Source organism: Harpia harpyja, chromosome 14, assembly GCF_026419915.1.
Source record: "Harpia harpyja isolate bHarHar1 chromosome 14, bHarHar1 primary haplotype, whole genome shotgun sequence".
Taxonomy (NCBI): domain Eukaryota; kingdom Metazoa; phylum Chordata; class Aves; order Accipitriformes; family Accipitridae; genus Harpia; species Harpia harpyja.
In genome coordinates, this window is record NC_068953.1 from 8,151,452 (window position 1) to 8,170,190 (window position 18,739).

At 53.3% G+C, this 18,739-nt stretch overlaps 1 protein-coding gene across 4 annotated transcripts in view; it reads right to left on the bottom strand.

Moving 5' to 3' along the window:
- The window catches only part of CASKIN2 (CASK interacting protein 2), a 36,161-nt gene extending 30,198 nt beyond the window's left edge, over positions 1-5,963 (bottom strand). For 2 of the 4 annotated variants that reach the window (XM_052807991.1, XM_052807987.1), the window contains exons 1-2: positions 5,763-5,960; positions 2,738-3,451 (exon numbers count right to left, since the gene is read on the bottom strand). In XM_052807991.1, coding sequence (XP_052663951.1) covers positions 2,738-2,831 — 94 coding nt within the window. In that variant the 5' untranslated portion in view covers positions 2,832-3,451; positions 5,763-5,960. Of the gene's footprint in view, positions 1-2,737; positions 3,452-5,762 lie in introns of all 4 variants that reach the window. The other 2 variants (XM_052807986.1, XM_052807988.1) reach the window with 2 other exon arrangements.
- Positions 5,964-18,739: the final 12,776 nt, after the last annotated feature.

Genomic DNA, 18,739 nt, shown 5'->3' on the forward strand with positions numbered 1-18,739 from the left:
CAGTAAGTCCAGCTCCCGTCGCCTTCCATAGTTCCCTCCAGCCCACGGCTATCACAGGGGAATCGCACCCCCCCACCCACTAGCATCACCCCAGCATCCTCCCAGCCCCTGCCCCTTAGCCCTGCACGGCCAGGATGGGGACACCCAAACCTTGCCAGGCACCGTCCTGCGCCAGGAGCCGTCACCCCTTCCCAGAGACGAGAGCCCCAGCCGGCGGGGGGACTCTGTCTCTCACCTCCCCCGGGAGCCCCAGCCCATCGGTGCCGCGGCGGCCGCCCCGGCCCGGCCAACTGGCGCATTGTTGGTGAGCACGGCCAAGCCGGGGACGTGATTGATCGCTGGGGAGAAAGGCCAAAGCCGTGACGGGTCGTTTAACAATTTCAATTAAACTCTGCAGCGCTCCGACGCAGAGGGGAGGAGAGAGGGAGAGAGAGAAGGAAATTAAAAAGCGGGACGTTTCTATTGCTGCGCCAGGGAACCTCAGCAAAGCACGGCTGGCTCAGCAGGAGCAGCCCGGCTCTCCCAGAGGAGACCCCCTCCCTGGCTGCAGAAGTGACCACAGCATCGTCCCAACGTCCCCTTCCCGCAGGCAGGATGCCCGCCCTCGCCTGCCCTTCCCCTCCCGCTCCTGCCCCTGAAACTTTCTCCCTGCCCGCCCCACCGCCTTGTAATAATAGGTGCTGTGACCCACTTGTACGGCAGCGCTTGCGCGGGGAGGAGGGCTGCGCACGGTGAATATTAAACAACGTGTCCCTGAAGTTCCCGCTGCCGGGACTGGCGCTTGATTTTTGCTTACGTGCAGTGACTTTTTTAGGCACAGGAAGACCCAGAGGGCTGATCACAGCGACCAAGCTCCCAATCCACTGAGACAGCAGAAGGACTCTTAGAGGGATTTTGAAAAAAAAATATATATAATCAGCATCTCAGCTTGTCATATGGAAAAGGCGCTTTAATGAGCAGCAAATGCTCGGCTCACATGGCATCGGCAAGAGGAGAGAGGGGGAACCGTAAGGGATGAGGAGCAGCGATGCCCTCCATGCCAGGGACGAGCCCCTGGGACCAGGCAAGCCTCCACAGTGGGTCCAGCACAGGAGCCCCACCGAGGGCTTGCAGTGGTGGCCTTGCAGGGGTCTGGGCTTTTTGCACCCTCCTCCTTATAAAGGAATAAAACAAAAATAAGCAGAGGGAGCTGCTGACGCCGCTGCAGCGGGGGAGTTAAACACACACATTCACGTGGGTGCCCCACGGCTAGAGGGAGGGGAAGATGCCAGAGAGAAAACACAGACGGGGTTTCACTGGGAGAGAGTTACTGGAAGGGACTGGAGGAAACAAGTATAAGTTCACCCCTCCAGGTGCACAGGAGGAAGAGAGCCAAGGGCACCCCAGCCTGCCCACACCGCCTGGCCATGGGACACCAGCTCAGGGGAATGGGGCTGCATCAGCCAGCAGGACGCTCATGTTCTGATGTTATTTATCGCCTTGGAGGCGTCCTTCAACCCGCCTGCGCAGGCAAACCTCTCTCATTCCAGCTCAGGGACCCCATACAGGCGCAGTCCCTGAGCTGCAAGCGTGGGCAATGGCACCCAGTCCCTTCACCCAGAGAGCAGGCACCAGGCACCCCCTGTTCTGGGGTGGAGGTGGCCCCCAGCCTTCCTGCATGCCCAGCAGTCCAGACTTGCAAAGTTTTGGCCCCAGTCAAAGCTTTCCAGTAGCTGAACCAGGGGAGTTGATGCCCTTCTAGCATTTATAATCCCTAGCCTAACTCCCGTTTCTCAGCACCAGCTTCCCCTCCCTGAGCTGCTCCTAAGAAACCTTAAAGCTTCTTCTCCTGCCCGACTTTCGCCTCTCCTTCCCCAGGACAGTTTTTTCCCCTCCAGCTTTCCCACACACACCCATGAGACCCCCACGACATGCAGCCCTGGCAGGGGGTCCCATACCCCCCAGCCCAGAGCAGCTCTCACAGCCCAGACAGGTGCTGTGCACCTTCCCCCCACCATGACCACACTGAGAGCCCTTTTATTTACTTTTCCCAGTCTCCTTCTCTCGTTAGGTCACGAAAAGCAGCCAGGAGCTGAGCTCTCTACAAGGGCACCATACCACCGGCCACGATCTGCTCCTCCACCTTGCTACCCTTCCCATCTCCTCCAGATGCCATGCGGTGCCTGCAGGACCCCAGTGCCCTTGGGGACCCCCAAGAGCCCGACGTTCGCTCTGAGCCATGCTTGCCACTGACCTTTCTGAGACCATGTGCAAGAAAACAGCCCTGCTGAAGGGTTAAACATTACCAGACTGAAATTCAAGGCTTGACGATTGGTTCCAGTTGACTGGCTGGGATGATAATTTTTCACAAGATAAATACAGCCAGGAGCGAGTGGCAATCGCTAAAGACCCTTTGTAGCAGCGTCCCCCCCTCAAGTAGCTTCGCTTCCCTCCACCGCTGCTGTTTCCCTTCACCCATCCCTGCTCAGTGGCCCAAGCTTCAGGGCTCCTGGCCCCGAGCCCAAGGGGAACCCCAGCCCTGCAGGGAGGATCGCTTACAGCCAGGTCATTCATCCGCATGGGCTGCGCTTGCGCTCCTGCCTCCGGCCACAGCATAACTCATGCACCGGGGTTCAGAGCCAGCACTTGCACCCTGGCTTGGATGGCACCGAGCCCGCTGCCAGGACTTGCACACTGGGACAGGCAGCAGTGCCCAGCCGGGGAGAGGGAGCCCACAGCTCTGCACCGGTGTACTCACTGCTCTTAGATGCCTTGATCTTGGCCACCAGTTTCTGCACACTGGGTACGTCCCCATTCTTCACGGCCTGGATTAGCTCCTGCTCTCGCCCCATCGCAGACAGGTGGGAGCAGTGGCAGCACAGAAGGCAGAGACCCTCGGATCCTGGAGGTTTATAGAGCCATGAGAATAAGCCCCTAATTCCTCAAAACACACTTTGATGGGAGATGAAATCCAGCAAGAAAGATGCTTTACAATCCCATGGGACATAAAAACCAGAAGGAGGAAGTCTTTCTGTTAAGGGTAGAAGTCCATTTCTGCGTCAGGAGGAGCAGGACCCGGGTGGTGTTTGGTTGGAGAACATGCGATCAATTAAAATGAGAAATAGTTCAGCACTTAGGGACGGGCTCCTGGCAGCACCAGAGCTCCGCAAGACCAAGCCAGGTGGCTCGGGGCAGGACGGCCAGTGCAGTCGGCATCAGGATGCCCTCAGCCTCTCGCAGCGCTCCTGGAGCCAGACGTGTCGTGCTTTGCTCCCCTCGCCAGGCTCTGCTGTGTTGATGAGTCCCTAATTCTTCCCAAAGGGATTATGGGCTCGTCGCCATCTGGAAGTTATAGATCCTCCCTCTCTGGTGCTCATTAGCCCCTTCATTTCAGCATTCCTCTTGGCGACAGCGCTGCAGCCACACTGGGGAGCCCCGCACACGGGCGAGCCCTGGCGTGGCAGCCCGGGACCTGCAGAGGGGAAAAGCAGAGTCAGCCCTCGAAGGCCATTTACCTCCCGGCCCCGTCGCAACAGCTTTTGTATCCACGCCGAAGAACGAATACTTTGACTATATTTAGTCCTGGCAGGACTTGGCTCGTCCTCGTGTTAAACGGAGAGGGAAGAACCTGTGGAAGAAACCTCCCGAGGGTGCTGTTGGGGGGTGGCCAAGGAGTGGGATGGGAGTACAGCTCCTTCCCCGTCCCCCTGGGGGCGCACACACTGTCCCCTGCCTAAAGGCAGCACACAGGGCTCGGGGCACTACAGCATCTCCCCCTCTCCCTTCCTGGTGGCAGCACCCAAGGGATGGAGCTGGAGAGGTTTAGCCAAAGTCCTCTGCAGCCCATGGGAGTAAGTCAGCCTGCCCGGCACTATTCCCCTCGCATGCAGGTGTACACCCTCGCCCTCCAAATTACCCGTGAAGCTCAGTGCCCTGGGACCCAAGACAATCTTTAACCGCTACACAAGCTCTCTCTGGCCCAAGTAAGGGGCTGGGTGTAATTCAGCAGCACAACCATGCTCAGGAGAACAGGATCAAGCCCACATCCTGGCCAGCTGGGATACCCCAGAGAGGGCATGGGGTTCCACGGCAGCGGTTCACACCTCCCAGCCCACGCTCTCCCCCGCTGCACCTGGGCTGCCCAAACTGGGTGGCAAGAAAATCCCTCCTGGTTCAGGGCCATGCATCTGACAGGCTGCTCCAACGCCCGGGGAGGAGCGTGTGCGCAGGAGGGCAGGGAGCACACGCCGTGCCAGCTGCAAGGCCGTCACCAGATCACCCTGCAACTCCCCCTGTGCCAATCCAGGCTGCATCGGAACCAGCTCCAGTTCTCCCGCCGTGGCTCAGGCATGCCATCTCCCTTCCCAGAGCGCTCGCCCTCAGCCGTTTATATAATAGCGGGTGTCGCTTCCTCCAAGCAATTGAGGTCACCGTTTTGAGGATGGAAGCCACAGGGGAGAGAAGGCAACGGCGGGAAGAGAGGTCCTGCCTGGGTCGGGGGCAAAAACAGAAGGGGCGTCCCATGACACAGCGTCGCTCAGCCCACCCACGGTAAAGCTAGAAGCTGCAGCTGCCCATGAGCACAGACCCCCCATGGGCTCCCCATACTCCAGCCCTCCCCAGGGTGCAGTGGTATTCAGGGCAGCAGGAGAGGCAATGCTCCAGTGCTGGCTTAGCTTCTGGGACAAGGGGATGCTGAGATTCCCACACCAGGCTGAGGGGTTCTCCCCCCATCGTTGTTCCCCTGGGGCCCACAGTTCATTCGGCTGATGAGCCCCTCGGCACTGGGGCTGCTTGGGGGCTTGGTACCAGGCACTGAGGCCAGTGCCCACCGAGGTCAGCTGTCACCTCCCCACATCCATCCCGGAGCGCCCACACCAGCTTATCTATGTTACAAAAAAGTTTCAGCCACTTGACTCAGACTAACCTCTTGCCACAAACAAATCCCCTCCCAAAACCTCCTGCGTTGCACCGTTTTCAAAACTATTTCATTTAACCCTATGCACTGCATCCCACTTTGTGCTGCTCTTCAAAAACACTCACAAAAAGCGAGTGTGAGGGCGCTGAAACTATTTATTCGTGCATTAAAAAAGTCTGCACGGCCTCGCTTAGAAAACAGCCCCGTGCTGCTTCTACCTCCCCCGGAGCACGCAAGGCTCAGCGAGTAACTCGGAGGTACCGACTGCTCCAAATACAGACCTCCACCTCTTCAGCCTTCCCGAGAGAGGAGCAGCAGTGAAGGCAAAATCTGAGAAACTCACAAAGCTGGAAAAGCAACAGCAAACATCCCTCCCACCCGAGCAGAGCCGAGCCTCCAGCCCAGGAATCCACCTGGAGAACCAAAGTATCCCAAACATTCCCGCAGCCAACGGCGGCGCCGGGAAAAAGGAGGGAGAGAAGAAGAAAACAAAACAAAACAAAACAAAACAACAACAAACTAATTACGTAAGTGGAGAAGGAAAGATGCGAAAGAGCAGTAGGTACCAAGACTGGGTCCCGAAGGGGCGGGCGGGGGAAGCTCACCTCCCCCGGGAGGCCCCCGGGAAGCCCCGCGCTGCCCGCCGCGGGAGCGAGGCCGGCCGGGCAGGCAGCGATGGGCGCACCGGTCGCGTCTCCGTGTCCCCCCCACCGCCCCCGTCCCGAGACCCCCAGGACCCGGACTGGGCCGCTCCCTCCTTCGGGGAGGGCTCGGGAGGATTTTTGCCCCCACCGAGACGGGTTGCTCCGCTGCTTCTACGAGCGGCCTGAGCCCCGCGGGTTCCGCAGCCGGCGGCCCCACTCACCTGACCGGCGCTCCCAGCCGGGGCGAACCGAGCCGCACCGGACCGAACCGGACCGCACGGTACCGCTCCGGACCAAGCCACGACGAGAAGTACAGAGCCAAGCCGAGCAGCAACTTGCCGAGCCGTGCGGAGCGGGACCGGGACCGGACCGAGCGGCGCGGTCCCGGCTGCCCGGCTCGCAGGGCGGCGCGGCGCTCGGCAAAGTCCCGCTCGGGCTGGCCCCGTCCCGGCAGGAAATCCCTCCCCGGCCCGGCCTGATTGGAAAAGCCCGGCGGGTTGTGCGGGCTGGGCAGGGCCGGGGCTGCTGTCACTCACCGTGATGCGCCGGCAGATTTAGGCAGGGGCAGGGCCGCGGCAGCGCGCCGCACCGGCACCGCTCCCGCCCCGCACCGGACCGGGGAATGCCCCTGGGGCTCCCGGGCAAGAGGCTCGCTTTGAACGGGGCCTGGCTGGAGAGCCTACGCGGTCCGGGACCGGCAAGGTACGGGACCGAGCCGGTGGTCCGGGACCGGCCCCGCTGGGAAGTACCCAGTTCTCGACCCGGGACTGACCCGGTGGGTCCGGGACCGTGGGGCAATCCCCCACCTTCAGCCCCGGTCCGACCCGGTCAGCCCTTTGCCCCCTCCACCACCAACCAACCTGGTAGAGGCGCTGCCCAAAGCTGCTGATGGCACCCACAGGACCCAAATCCACCACTCCCCAGCTGTCCAAGCCCCAAATTAATCTTATTCTCACAAAGCACTAAAACTACCAAAAATCACCCAATTGTGCCAGTCCTCAACAGAAACACCAAAGCTGAATGCTCCCCTGCGTACAGTTCTCTTAAAACAAGAGATTGCCTAATAAAGCTGGACAGCTTTTGCTGCATGATACTACTAGATTATCATCAACTAATCAGATTAAAAACACACGGAGGCTTTGATTTTATTCACCAAGTGCCCAGCCCACAGCTCCCTGGGGGAGCTGCAAAGATCAGTACCTCTTCGAACCAGGCTCCGAGACATTTCACCAGATGATGGTTTCGTGAGCAATCCCAATAAGGGGGATCCTCAGTGAAGAGGAGGAACCGACATTTCAAGACACACCCTATCTTTTCAGTTCAGGAATAAAGAGATTATTATGCACATCTAATTATAAATGTCAACATTTTACAGCTGCTATGTTGAAGCATGAAGCTGTAAGTAGCCCTGCTAGGAAGGGCTGTGAAGTGAAAGGTCTTGTTATTCCTCCTGTGAGTTTTGCCAGAGCTTGTAAAGCGCAGTGACATTTATAATAATCCCCTGAATTTATGTAGTACCTTTTGTCCTCTTAAGGATCTTAATTAACCTTTGCAGCTCTCTGGGCACAGGCTAAACCCACTTTGCAAAAGAGGAGCCCAGACCCTGCTTTGTACAAAACGTGCATCCTGTTTCAGGCAGGGGTAGGACATTTCCACCCCAACGACCTTCGGCAGCACACCATTACGCTGCAGTAAGGACATGCCGCACCAATATTCCCACCCAAAGGTTATGCCGCTTCAGTTACACTTGTGTGGTTAAAGCTGGGTAATTTAAGCTTTAGTCTCTGGTGTCACGCAAGACTTTTGAATGGAGGGTACCACTAGCAGGTTTACCCCGATTTACTAGAAATCCCCAATTTCTAGCACAGCCTTTGAACATTAAACTATGTATTGGCGCTCCCAGCTCCACACCGAAGCCCAATGCCTTCTCTGTACGGCAGGCAGGCAGCAGAGCGGGGATGAGCATGAGCAGGCAGTGGCCCCCGTTTCCTATCATGTACCTCACAGCTTTCCATAGACTCTCGGAGGGTGAAAGGCTGGTGGGTGATCCCAGCACAAAGACCTGCCAGCAGCTCCAGCCGTGTCCACCTCGCAGAGCCGACAGACCCACCATGACATTTATTCCCCTGCGTCCGCAGAGCAGGTGTTGAGAGCATCGATTGAATTTCCACTGCAGAGAGACCCCTTTAACATTTTGCTACCTCTCTGCACCGGGGCAAGATGTTTGCAGTCTAGGGGGTTTTCGGGGTGCAGGCACCCTTGCGTGGCCGGCCCTGTCCTCAGCCCCTATAGAAAGGTGCCCAAGGCAGCACCAATTCGTGTTCCTCACTTTGGGTGCGGGGCCTGGGGGCTCCCACCCAGGCCAGGCTGCTCGGGTTCGGCGGGGCCCCTGCTCCTGCTTGCAGCTCTTCAGGTCGATGTTGCCATCTAGAGGCCCCTGCTACAACGATCGTCTCCTTGCAAAGTATTGGGAAGGAGTTTGTTTGGGTTTTTTAATTCAATGCAACATTTCAAAGCGGCTTTTTTGGGTTAGGGGCTGAGGAGGAGGAACAGATTAGTTGCTCCTAGATGTGCTGTAGTTTTGACTCAAAACGTCACTCCACAACGCTTTGCTAGCTCTCCCCAGCCCATGTCTTGGATGGCTGATCGATGGCCCCAGCTCATCCCAGCTCGTTTCACAGCCCCAGCAGCTGTGGAAACCCATCCTCTCTACTCTGAGACTATTTTGAGGACAGGGTAAAAACTCAAAGTGATGCATTTGCTGCCAGGGAGGGAAGGATCCCCACTGGCAGGAGCAATGCACACAGCAACCGCCACAGCAGCTCCACTGCCAGCACTAGCTCCAGGTGAGGCCGTGACAGACACGGCTTCAAGATTTGAGAGTGCAAGACTCCTGCTCCCAAGCTTCACCCATGAAAGCCAAACTTGGAAAGTCACGGCTGTCTCATCCCCACCAAGCAGGTAGGAGTTCTGCAAAGGCCAGATATCCAAAACATGTTAAGTATGTTATGAACCAGCTGGATAGAGATATTCTTCTCCTCTCAGCTGTGGCTCAGGCTCCTCCTTTCGCTGCTGTTTAAAACCGCAGGAAACACGCCCAGCTCAACGCAAAGACTTGCTGCTGCAACCCCAAGGCTGCCTCTTGCACCCAGGCAGGGGAGGTTCAGACTAACATGGGAGTGAAGGCAGCCGTGCAGGCAGGGAAGGATTCCCATAGGCAGACAGGGTTCCTTTCCCTGGGCGGCTGTGCAGACACCGAGGCACAGACAGTCCTAGTTCAGGGTCAGAGTGGGGCTGGAGACTGGTACCTGCACACCCACAAAGGCAACCCCACCGCGGCACAGGCTGTGGCACCCCATGTTGGCACCACAGTATCTGTCCTGCAGGGAGGAAGGTGCAGGCTAAGGATGAAGCAGGGTGAGGAAGAGCCTCTCCTGCACTGAATCAGGTCACAGCAGAAAGCAGGTTATCACCCACATTTAAAGCTCCTGACATTCATTCCCACAGCACCTGGGTTACTTAGCACCAAAAGGCAATGTGTGCCCCACTGCTGGGCTTTGGTCCTGTCCGTAAGCAGCCCAGCAAGTCTCAGTCTCATTCCCCATGCTCCGCAGTCACACCCCATCCCCAGGGACCCTTTCCTGTGCAGGCATCCATCCCCTCCCACGTTAAGTCCAGGACAGGCATTTCCCACCTGGGTCAGCACTCCACCTCGCTGGCTGCAGTGTCAAGGGCAAAGCTGGAGAAGGACAGGGGATCCAGACACACAAGGTGTTTATGTATGTGTTCACTCCATTGCCTTTTCTAAAGCCTCCTGGCAATAGCTTCTACTGGAAGAAGTCCAAGGAGAAAAATTAGGGTGTTTGATCAAGAGGGAGACGCACTGCCCACAAGGAGGAGGAGGATGCTGTGCTCCCAGGGACCAGGCTCTGGCAGAGAAATATTTGGGCTGGTTTGGCCTCAGACACCTCCTGCCCCCACACACGTGCAGCACAGCCGCTGCCTGCAGCCTCTGGCTGGCCACCACCACCGGGAGGGCTTCAACGCCAGGACACAGCCCAGCCCCAGGCCAGAACCTCGACACAGCTCCATGTGTACGTGCCCCACGAAGCCGAACATCAGCCGTAGTATGAAAAGCAGCAGTGACTGCCCTTAGCAGAGCTAGTGGTACCTGCTGCTGGCAGACAGCAACATAAACCACACCTAGAGTAAGGTCTCCAGCAGGTAACAGGGCTTCGGGGGTGATTTAGGAAGCTCTGCTCAGCTACAGTCTTTTACAGCAAAGAAATCCACCCCCCACATGCAACCTCAAGTAACCAGCCCTCGGTTACATCATTTCACTGAAGTCCAGCTCCGAGCTCCCTCAAAAAGCAACTCCACAGCCTCAGCTCAAACAGGAGCTGGGAGTTACAGCCAGCACCTGCCGCTGCCCTGGCACCGCAAACACTGTGCACAATCCCTTCCCCTGCATCCGTGTGGGAACTTGGGCAGGTGCCGGCATGGGTTCCCAGCAGGAGCAGCCTTGCCTCATGCCAGCGCTCGGCTCCTGCCGGACTCACCTCTCCAGGCATACGTGTGCTGCTGCTCACACTATCCTCCCCGTCCGCCCGCTTTCCTCCTCCTCCACAAGGCTCCCTGTGCTGACAGTCACTTCCTTCTGGTCCTGTGCCTTTTTTTTTCTCTCCATCTCCCTTGCTTAGTCCCTCACTCAGGAAATTAAAGATAATCCTCCCTTTTTTTGCCGCCGGATTCCCTGTTTAACATTCGCTGCGTGTGCTTCCACTGATTCAAAACAGGATTAGACTTTCTGTTGCTTTGATGTCAGTTGGGCTTTGCACTTAAGGCAGAGGGGGGAAAAAGAAAATGTCTGTTAACAAACCTCTTGGGTTCTGCTCATCCTCTTGCACCCATCCTGGAAATGAAGGTCATGCACATTTACCTGCAGAAACTGGGTCTCCTTCCAGGATCAACCTGGGGGGAATAGACCAACCTGCAACCCCAGCACTGCAGTCCCTGTGCTGGGCGTTATTCTCTGGAAACTCCCAGTTTTCATCCTGACTCCGTTATCATCCAAGAGTGTGGAGGCTGAATGACTCCCGTGAGGAGGGAGGTGTCATTAATCATCGGAAAACCACAACTCGTTGGCTGTCAGTGAATATTGCAACCTCCAGCTGCTGTGCAGCAGGGAGCATGCGGGCCACCGGCATCGCTTCAATAGAGATCAGGGCTCAGGGCTCCCTGCCGGGAATACCCCAAGCTGCTCGTTTCTAAGGGAGAAGCAGGTGCTGCAGGGTGGCTAAGATGGAAATCCATACCCTGCTCCCTGTGGTGTGACACTTGCACTACAGCACAGTCCATGAATTGGGCATTTCCCTCTGCTTCCTCAGGCCTGAGCTTCTCCCTTTGGAGGACAAGGACTTGGGGTTATTTTCACTGGCTGGTACCTCCAACGCCAGTCCAAAGCAGACGAAGAGCATTTTTCTCACGGTATCTGCGACAGTCTTGCTTTGACTCTGAGACACTGCTCCTCAAGTCTACAATGTCCAAAGTAGCCCACAGCACAGTTTGGAGCTGCCCTGCACTGATCTCACACCAAAAGAAAAGGGCCTTTTACATCGGCTTCTGCAGAGTCATGACCAGGGCTGGGATCTGACGGCAGGTCCTATTCCTGCTCATCCAGGACAACCCTTTCCCAGAGTGTCTAGGGGCTCACAGGTGGTTTCTGCTACCTGGTGCTCCAGCTCCATTCCCATCTAAGCTTTCACCACACAGGCAGCCAGGTCTCCTCTGGGTAACAAGCAGACCTTGGGACTGCAGAACTGGAGATGTTCAGATGCACCTGGAACCATCCCAGCAACTTCTGCAGGTTATTTGGGAAAGTGGTTTCATGACTGAGCTCAGCCCAGCCATGGCCAGGACCCACCTCCCAGCCTGGTCCCCAGGGAGAGGCACAGCCAGCACCTGCAGAGCAGAAGCGGGGACACAAGGAAGCTCTCCCCACGATCTAGCAGCTGTAATCCCTCTGTCACCCGTGCCATGCCACTGCACTACAGCCCCGGCTGGCACTGGCACTGCATCAGGCATCCTCCAGGATTGCCCAGGGACTGGGGAAGCACCTCTGCCAACAGCATAGCATCTAATCCATTTTGCCCGGTGCACGCACACAGACTTGATTAATGCCTGCAATGAGCTCCATCCATCATCGGGGAGTAAAGGAGATTAACTCCGCAGCACGCCTGCCTCACGCTGATCCCATTCTCCAGGCCTCCTGATTAATGGCGAGGCCGCCTTATCTGTCAGGCCAGGAAACATGAATATCCGGGTTGACTGGGGATGAAAGGAAGCTGTGGGCGCTTGGGCTGCAGACAGGGTGCTGCTGGCCCGGCCACAGCATGATCTGCCATCGGGGCCGCGGCAATGCACCCCTGTCCCCACGCTGCCAGCTCTGCTCCCCGTTCCTGTTGCTCCCTGCCTCTCTGCCCCCTCCGCTCCTTCCTCTCAGCCCTTCCCTGCCACGCTCACAGGGCTGGCTGGAGGGAAAGCAGCAAATGGAGCAGTGATGCATCCCTGCAGGAATGCAATGCCAAAACCTAAAGTCGGCAAGTCCATTCCCCCTTGACGGTCAGCAGGGAAGATGTCACTCCCCATCCGTGGAGGGAATTTGGATGAGCCAATTTGGACGAGCCAATTTGGACGCCTGGAGTAACCCAGCCAAATCCCCTCTCGGGGCTGCGGATGAGGCTGTGACTGACCAGCACTGCGGAGGGCAGCCGCTCAGCTGGGGTCTTCCCTGAGAGGACACGCATGTAAAGTGGACGCAGGGAATTAGCAGTGCCATCTGGACAGGCTCCAGCTCCTGCCCCTGGCTTGCTGCTGATGCTTCATTAACAGCTCCCTCCTTTCAGCTCCCGTCTCCTTGGCTTCTGCCACCATCAGCTGGGCTGGCATTTTGCTGTCTTGGGCTTTTTCCAAGTAGAAATTATTTCTCATTTCTTTTAACAATCAGGACACAGAGAAAGAGACAGGAGAGGAAGGAATTTCCAGGAGATGAAAGGGCAGGATTAAGGACACGGCTTTCGCTTTGTTATCCCCCTAGTGTGGCTAAGAAATTCCTTTCAAGAGGTGGCTTTAATTAACTATGTTTTTCTGATGGGAAAGAAACCTGGACCTAGAGATAGGTCTGGTTTTCTAGGTCTGCTAACAACCCCGGCTGCAACCTCAACAGCCCAGATTCATACACACGTACATGCTCTCATACAAAACTTAGCACAGTGCATTTCAATTTGCTTTACAAAGGCACTGTTACCCCAGTCTCGAAAATAAGGCATAAAGGGAAAAAAAACAGGCATGAGCAAGACTACTGTGCGCAGTGCCAGTGGGAAGAGGATCTGACTGCACTGAACCACAGGGCTACAGTGGCTCAAGATGTGGGAAGGGGCCTTTACATAAAGGAATAACCCAGGGCAGGAGGCAGTAGAAATATCTCCATTGCCTTCTAGACCAACAGCCCTTCTCACACAGCAGGAAAAATCAGGGAGAGAGGAGAGAAAGAGGCCCAGTGGCAAACTGGGACATTTAGAAAGCATCGCAGTGATGTATCTGGATCCTGTACTGCCTCAAAACCCTGCAGGAACTGAGTCAATCAAAAATAACATTTGGGGCTGATTTTTATCCAGATGAACTCTCTCCAAATATTTTAAGGCAACCAGCAAAATGGCTAACCTCTGTCTTGTTTAACCCTTCTCCTGAAACCCGCATCGAGTCTGAAAGCAAGCACCATCTCAGAAAACATCTTGTTCTGTGAGCTTGACCTGCAAAACTGGATGTGGTACTGGGTCTGCCCATCCCCAGCACCACCCCAGTCACCTCCCTGCACCCCAACTCTTCCCTGACCCGCTTTGTCTTTCTGCAGCTCAACTTTCTATGTAGACCTGGACACGAAAGACCAAAAATCCACACAGGTTTTCAGAGGAAGCCTCACCCCCACCTTACGTGAAAACAGTAACTCCTGCCAGGGAAACAGCTCACCTGGTCCCTCTGAGAATCACATTTGCCTTTTTTTGAGCCATGTTAAAGAAGGAGCTCACACCAAACCCACGTCTTGCTCCTCTCCCATCTTTCTGACTAATGAACTCCCAGCTGATAACAAATGCTGATTGCTGTTGCTGAAACGTCTGTCTCTGCTTTTGGCATTTAACAGCTCAAGGGGCTAAGTGGTTTACCAATTATTATTTTCATAAGTGAGCATCATTTTACTTTTTCTTTATAATTTTAAAAGGTTCCCACCTCTTCCAGTGCCCTCAGCCACTGCCTCCAACCCCAGCAGATGTCTCCGTGGCCAGCAGTGGCACAGGGCACATATGGCTCACTTGCAGGGAGGAAGCAGAGAGGAAAGAAACATCTGATTGCTCCAGCAACCCAACTGCCAAAGTGAGCAGAACTTTTCCTGGGGCCTGCAGGTCCACATCAGCAGGGTTTCCCATTCCATGTTACCACCGCTAACAGCCCTGCTCTCAACACAAGAGTTCAGTCTCACTTGTGATTTACTTATTTATTTTACAGGTTTTGTGCTTCTCCACATCTTCTCCAACCTAAGAGTTTCCTGGGAGTTGCTGTATCAAACGCTTTACTGGGCTTTGGGCAGATTCAATGTACCACAGCTCAAAATTCAAGTATTTCTGCTTTCCTCCCTGCTGCCCCTGCTCAGAATCAGGCAGCAGGATTGCCATCTCTGGTTATAAAACACTTTTTTTTCTTTTTATTTTTTTTTTTATTAGCTCTGTCATAAACCCTCGCACTTGGATTTGCAATTTCATGTGACAGCTCTTTCCAGGCACCGACTGGAGTTTATCTTGTCTCCCTGACTTGAACCTCTCAGGATTTTTAGTTTTACTTCATCTCGGATGTGTAATTTCCATTTCCAAGTTCAACATCGTCATTCTCACTGAAAAGGGTGGCAGAGCGCTCATTTTGGGTTGGGCAGACATCTGTTCTTGGTCATCATCCCCCCTGCATCAATCCTCCTGCTCTGCCTTATCTTGAGCCCTATGCACAGTTATCCACGAGCTACAGATCTGAGCCAAAACTTTTTCCCCCCCTGTTCAGACTCAGGAGGAATTCAGGTTACAGCTGCTGCCTCCTTGTGCTAATGCCTGTTCTTGTAAAAGGGAAGCACAGTGACTAACACCGTATACCCTGCAGCAGGATTTGCCTCCGTGGGGGCTCCTGGCTGTTTCTGTCCAACACAGAGAGCTACCAGCAGCTTCTTATCTCTGATGACGGGATCTGCCCATTTCACCGAGTGCACATCCGCATCCCTGACCTCAGCTCATCGGTCGCAGACAGCCGTGGAGCCCGCCAGCCTCTCGGCTTCCCTGTCACAGGGCAAGATCTGCTTGGCCCCTTCTTGTTATTTTTGGCTGTGCTTTTGTCTCTGGGATTCTCTAACCTTTAGCAGCGAAAACAAAACCACAGAAAGCTGCTGCCCTGGCCTTTGGCTTGCTGCGAGCAACCGGGATGGGCAGAGGCTGAAAGCTAAAACCTCAAATTAACAGCGTGGGACTGGAATGAGCCAGGACTGATCAGGCAGCTCGGACCTGTCATTTCAAGGGGAGGAAGCCTGCAGGGAGAGAAGAGGTGGTCATCTGGTTTCAGATAAATGCCCACTTTGTGCTAATTAATTAGAAATCCAGTGTGGATAACAAGAGGGTTTAGATGATTGTTTAGCTAAGTATTCCTCTAAAGCCATGTATGACTATTGAGCAGCTGGGAAAGGGGATTCACTCTGCTCTATTCCTTACACACACACACATAGAAGAGAAAGCAGAGTCTGGGAGTTGGGAAATGAGGGGTTTGCTCATAGCTTAGTCTCAGGCCATGGTTCCATGTTCATTAATACCAGCCCAGGGCAGTACCAGATCACACAGTAGCACTGATCTGAATCGAATCAGGCATCAAGACATGACAACAACTTCTTGCCAATCAGCCAGACCATATATGCAGCGCACATCTAGATCGATGACAGCAACACCTGAGTCACCATCAAGTTGCCTTGACGAAGCTACTCCTTCAAACCTTTGGGTTTTCTGTGTTTAGGGTTTTTTTTGATCAAATGATTACATTCAGCACACGTGCTTCTGTGGGGATACAAACAGTTGTGCTGGGATAATCATTGCAGGAAGATGGATAAGATGCTGCCTAACCCAGTGCTGTTGTAGAGAGAATTGCTGTCAATTTTTGACCTCAAGCTCAGCATGTAGCTTTAGGGAAATTATTTAAGTTTGCCACGTGACATTTTCCTTCTCTGTAGATGAGAAGTAATAGCAAAGACTCACTTTCCAAAATCAAGGGAGGCAAAATGGATCAGTAGTTGGAAACTACTTTACCAATCTCGCCTGAAAAGGGGTAAGTGAGACTGATGTGCAGCTATCGGACAGAGACAGTAATATTCAAGTACTCAGCCAGTATGGAGGGTTGATGCACCATGTCTAACACATCCTGAATGAAATTGTCCCTAGCCCTAAGGCCACCGCAAGGGCAAAACTTCACCCATTAGGCTATTTGATCAATATAAACAAAGACAAAGAGCTAAGCAATAAAAATGCAGAGGCCCATTCTGTAAGTCTGGAGTTGTGAATAAGGAGACCAGTGAGTTAGAGGGGAGAATTTGCAACTTGGCTCTTAGTGAAGGCTCCTCTCTCCAGAGTGCAAACCAGAGTAGTAGCTAGGTGCTAAATAAATATTTAGCAAATGAGAAAGTCTCCATTTAATGAGAAATTATTTGGTGAAACAAGCTGGGGAAATGCTTTCAGTAGCACAGTAACAGAAGCCGGTGCTGCGTTCTGCCCCACGGGATGCTGTGGTTCTACTTGTGTTGCGTAAGACAGGATCTCCAGCTGGGACAGACGCAGGAAATATAACTCATTACTGAAATGCAAGAGCCTTTCAGCATTAAACCACTGTTAGACCAGCCAGATTCACTCCCTAGTCACAGAATTTGCCTAGAAGCAGCTTTGGAAGATTACTATCTTTCTTCATAACAGTGATGTTGCAGACAGGATGGTCTAAGGGTAGTGGTGATGCCAAGTTTGTAGGAAGAAGTAACTTTTTTTCTTTTATGTTCAAGGGCTGAGCTCCATTTCCACACCTTTATCTACATCATTAGGCTGTCAAGATGGCAGTTCCCTGCTTAAATGTTAATTACTATATCTCTCTTTTAAGATGTGTTTTCAAGGGGTTAGTGCCTCAATCTTCCTTGTAATTACATAGAGTGGTTAGTACCATTCCTCGGCTATATCCCAAGGTCCCTTGAGAGTTCATCCCTCCTGCAATTTCAAGTAGATGAGCACTCACAGAACTAGTCCTTCAGAGAGCTGCTGTCTTCAAGTGTTCAGCCAGATAATGAGCCGATTACTGTGCCTGCTCCTTCTGGCAATGGCGAGCTCTATGCACAGACAGGCTATGCATCACCAATTGCTGCAGTTAATATTCCTCTCCTTCTCTCCAGCCCTTCAGCTTGGTGGGGCTGGTTCTACAGAGACCAGCCTGTCTTTGGGGCAAGAACTTCCATAGATTATTGACATAGCAAAAAGGGACAACCAAACCTTGTCAAAGTCTGAATATAAAAGTCCAATAATAAAACAGTCACATCACCATGCTGGTAAAGTGAATATCACATGCTGAGCACAGTTTTGTCATTGCAGCTGTGACACACATGCATCAGGGATGGAGCGGCTGCGGTTTATTATGCCCCTACGGCTGAGAAGAAGGAATTACAGCTTCCTCAAACACAAGGTGGTTTCTAAGTGAACAGCAATATCTGAGATGGTAAATTAAAAATAATGCTGTGCTTTGGAAACTGCTAAATTTAAATGTCAGGTTCTTTCTTTGAAAGCTATAAGATAGCTCATTCCTCTCCAGGGAAAGTGAGTAGGAGCTTGTCTATGCAGGGAAAATGTTTGGAATAGCAACTGCCCACCGGTTTCCCATGCAAATACTCATACTCTGTACTTCAAGACTGGATTAAGCAAAATTACACGAAGGCACTCACTGCAGAGGACAGCACCCTGTTCACAATAGCTCTCCTACCTTAGCTCCGTCATCCCAGTACACAAACCGTAGCTTGCTTTGCAGTAGTAACCCCATAGAGATGAAAATTAATGTTTGCCCAAGATGTGAGGAAAAAAAGTTTTTTTAAAGAAAATATTAAGTGACTGAGAAACACCACTTTTTTGCAAGCTCTGCAGGTTCAAAATTGTCTTATATACCATGGATATCTGCCAGGGAAAAACCTCCTGGGCAAATCACTGACTGAGGCAACTCCAGAGACTCAGCAAAAACCTCATAGCATAGCAGACAAATTGGCCCCAGCCTGTCTCTAATTCCTAAGAGCTACAATGCCTGGGTGAAGCATGCTCCAGATTTCTGTCTGCTGCTGGTCCACTAGAGGACAACCTAATAATGATGAACTCCTTTGGCTTACATAGTAAAAGGCCCATACTGAAAATGCTGCTGCCAAGTCTGGCTTACAACCCATGCTGGCATTGTTGCTGGTATGCGTGTTGGACCTCATTTTTAATGGTACAGATTACTTCTAGTCCTGACTGATAAAAGCCTTATGAAGCTCCAAAAAATGGCCCCTACAGTTGATGGCAGCCTTTGCAACTACAGAGAAAGAGACAGAAGCAAGGCAGATTTCCAGACAGACAGATGTAGTTTTTATAAAGCAAACCCAATCCCCTACACTGCACTCTACCACAGAGGAAAAGCTGCCTGTTGCTACTGGATTTCTTGCAGACTTCTGACAAGATATCATGCTTTTTCTGTACAGGAAATGCTCAGAGGTACAGATGGTACGGAATGATCCTTTCACCCTGGTAACATGTGATTTATCAAACTATAATGGAGGAACCAAATTCATGTATAAACAGTGGGCAGGAAGCACAACAAAATCATCAGCTTAAAGCCACAGAAAAGAGCAGGCTACTGCTCTGGCAAGGCACGGAAAAAGAGCAAAGCAGTTTCTCAAAGCCCAAGGGAGCTCTTGCCTAGTATTTTTAAGGCCAAAATAATAGAATACAAATAAAACCTGAGCTAGCAATAAAGCTAATTTCTGGAGCTAGGAAGCAAATGAGCTGTGGCAAGAAGTGGAACAGTAGAAAACAGCAGAGAATTAATTACAAGTGAAGTGTCTCAGGTC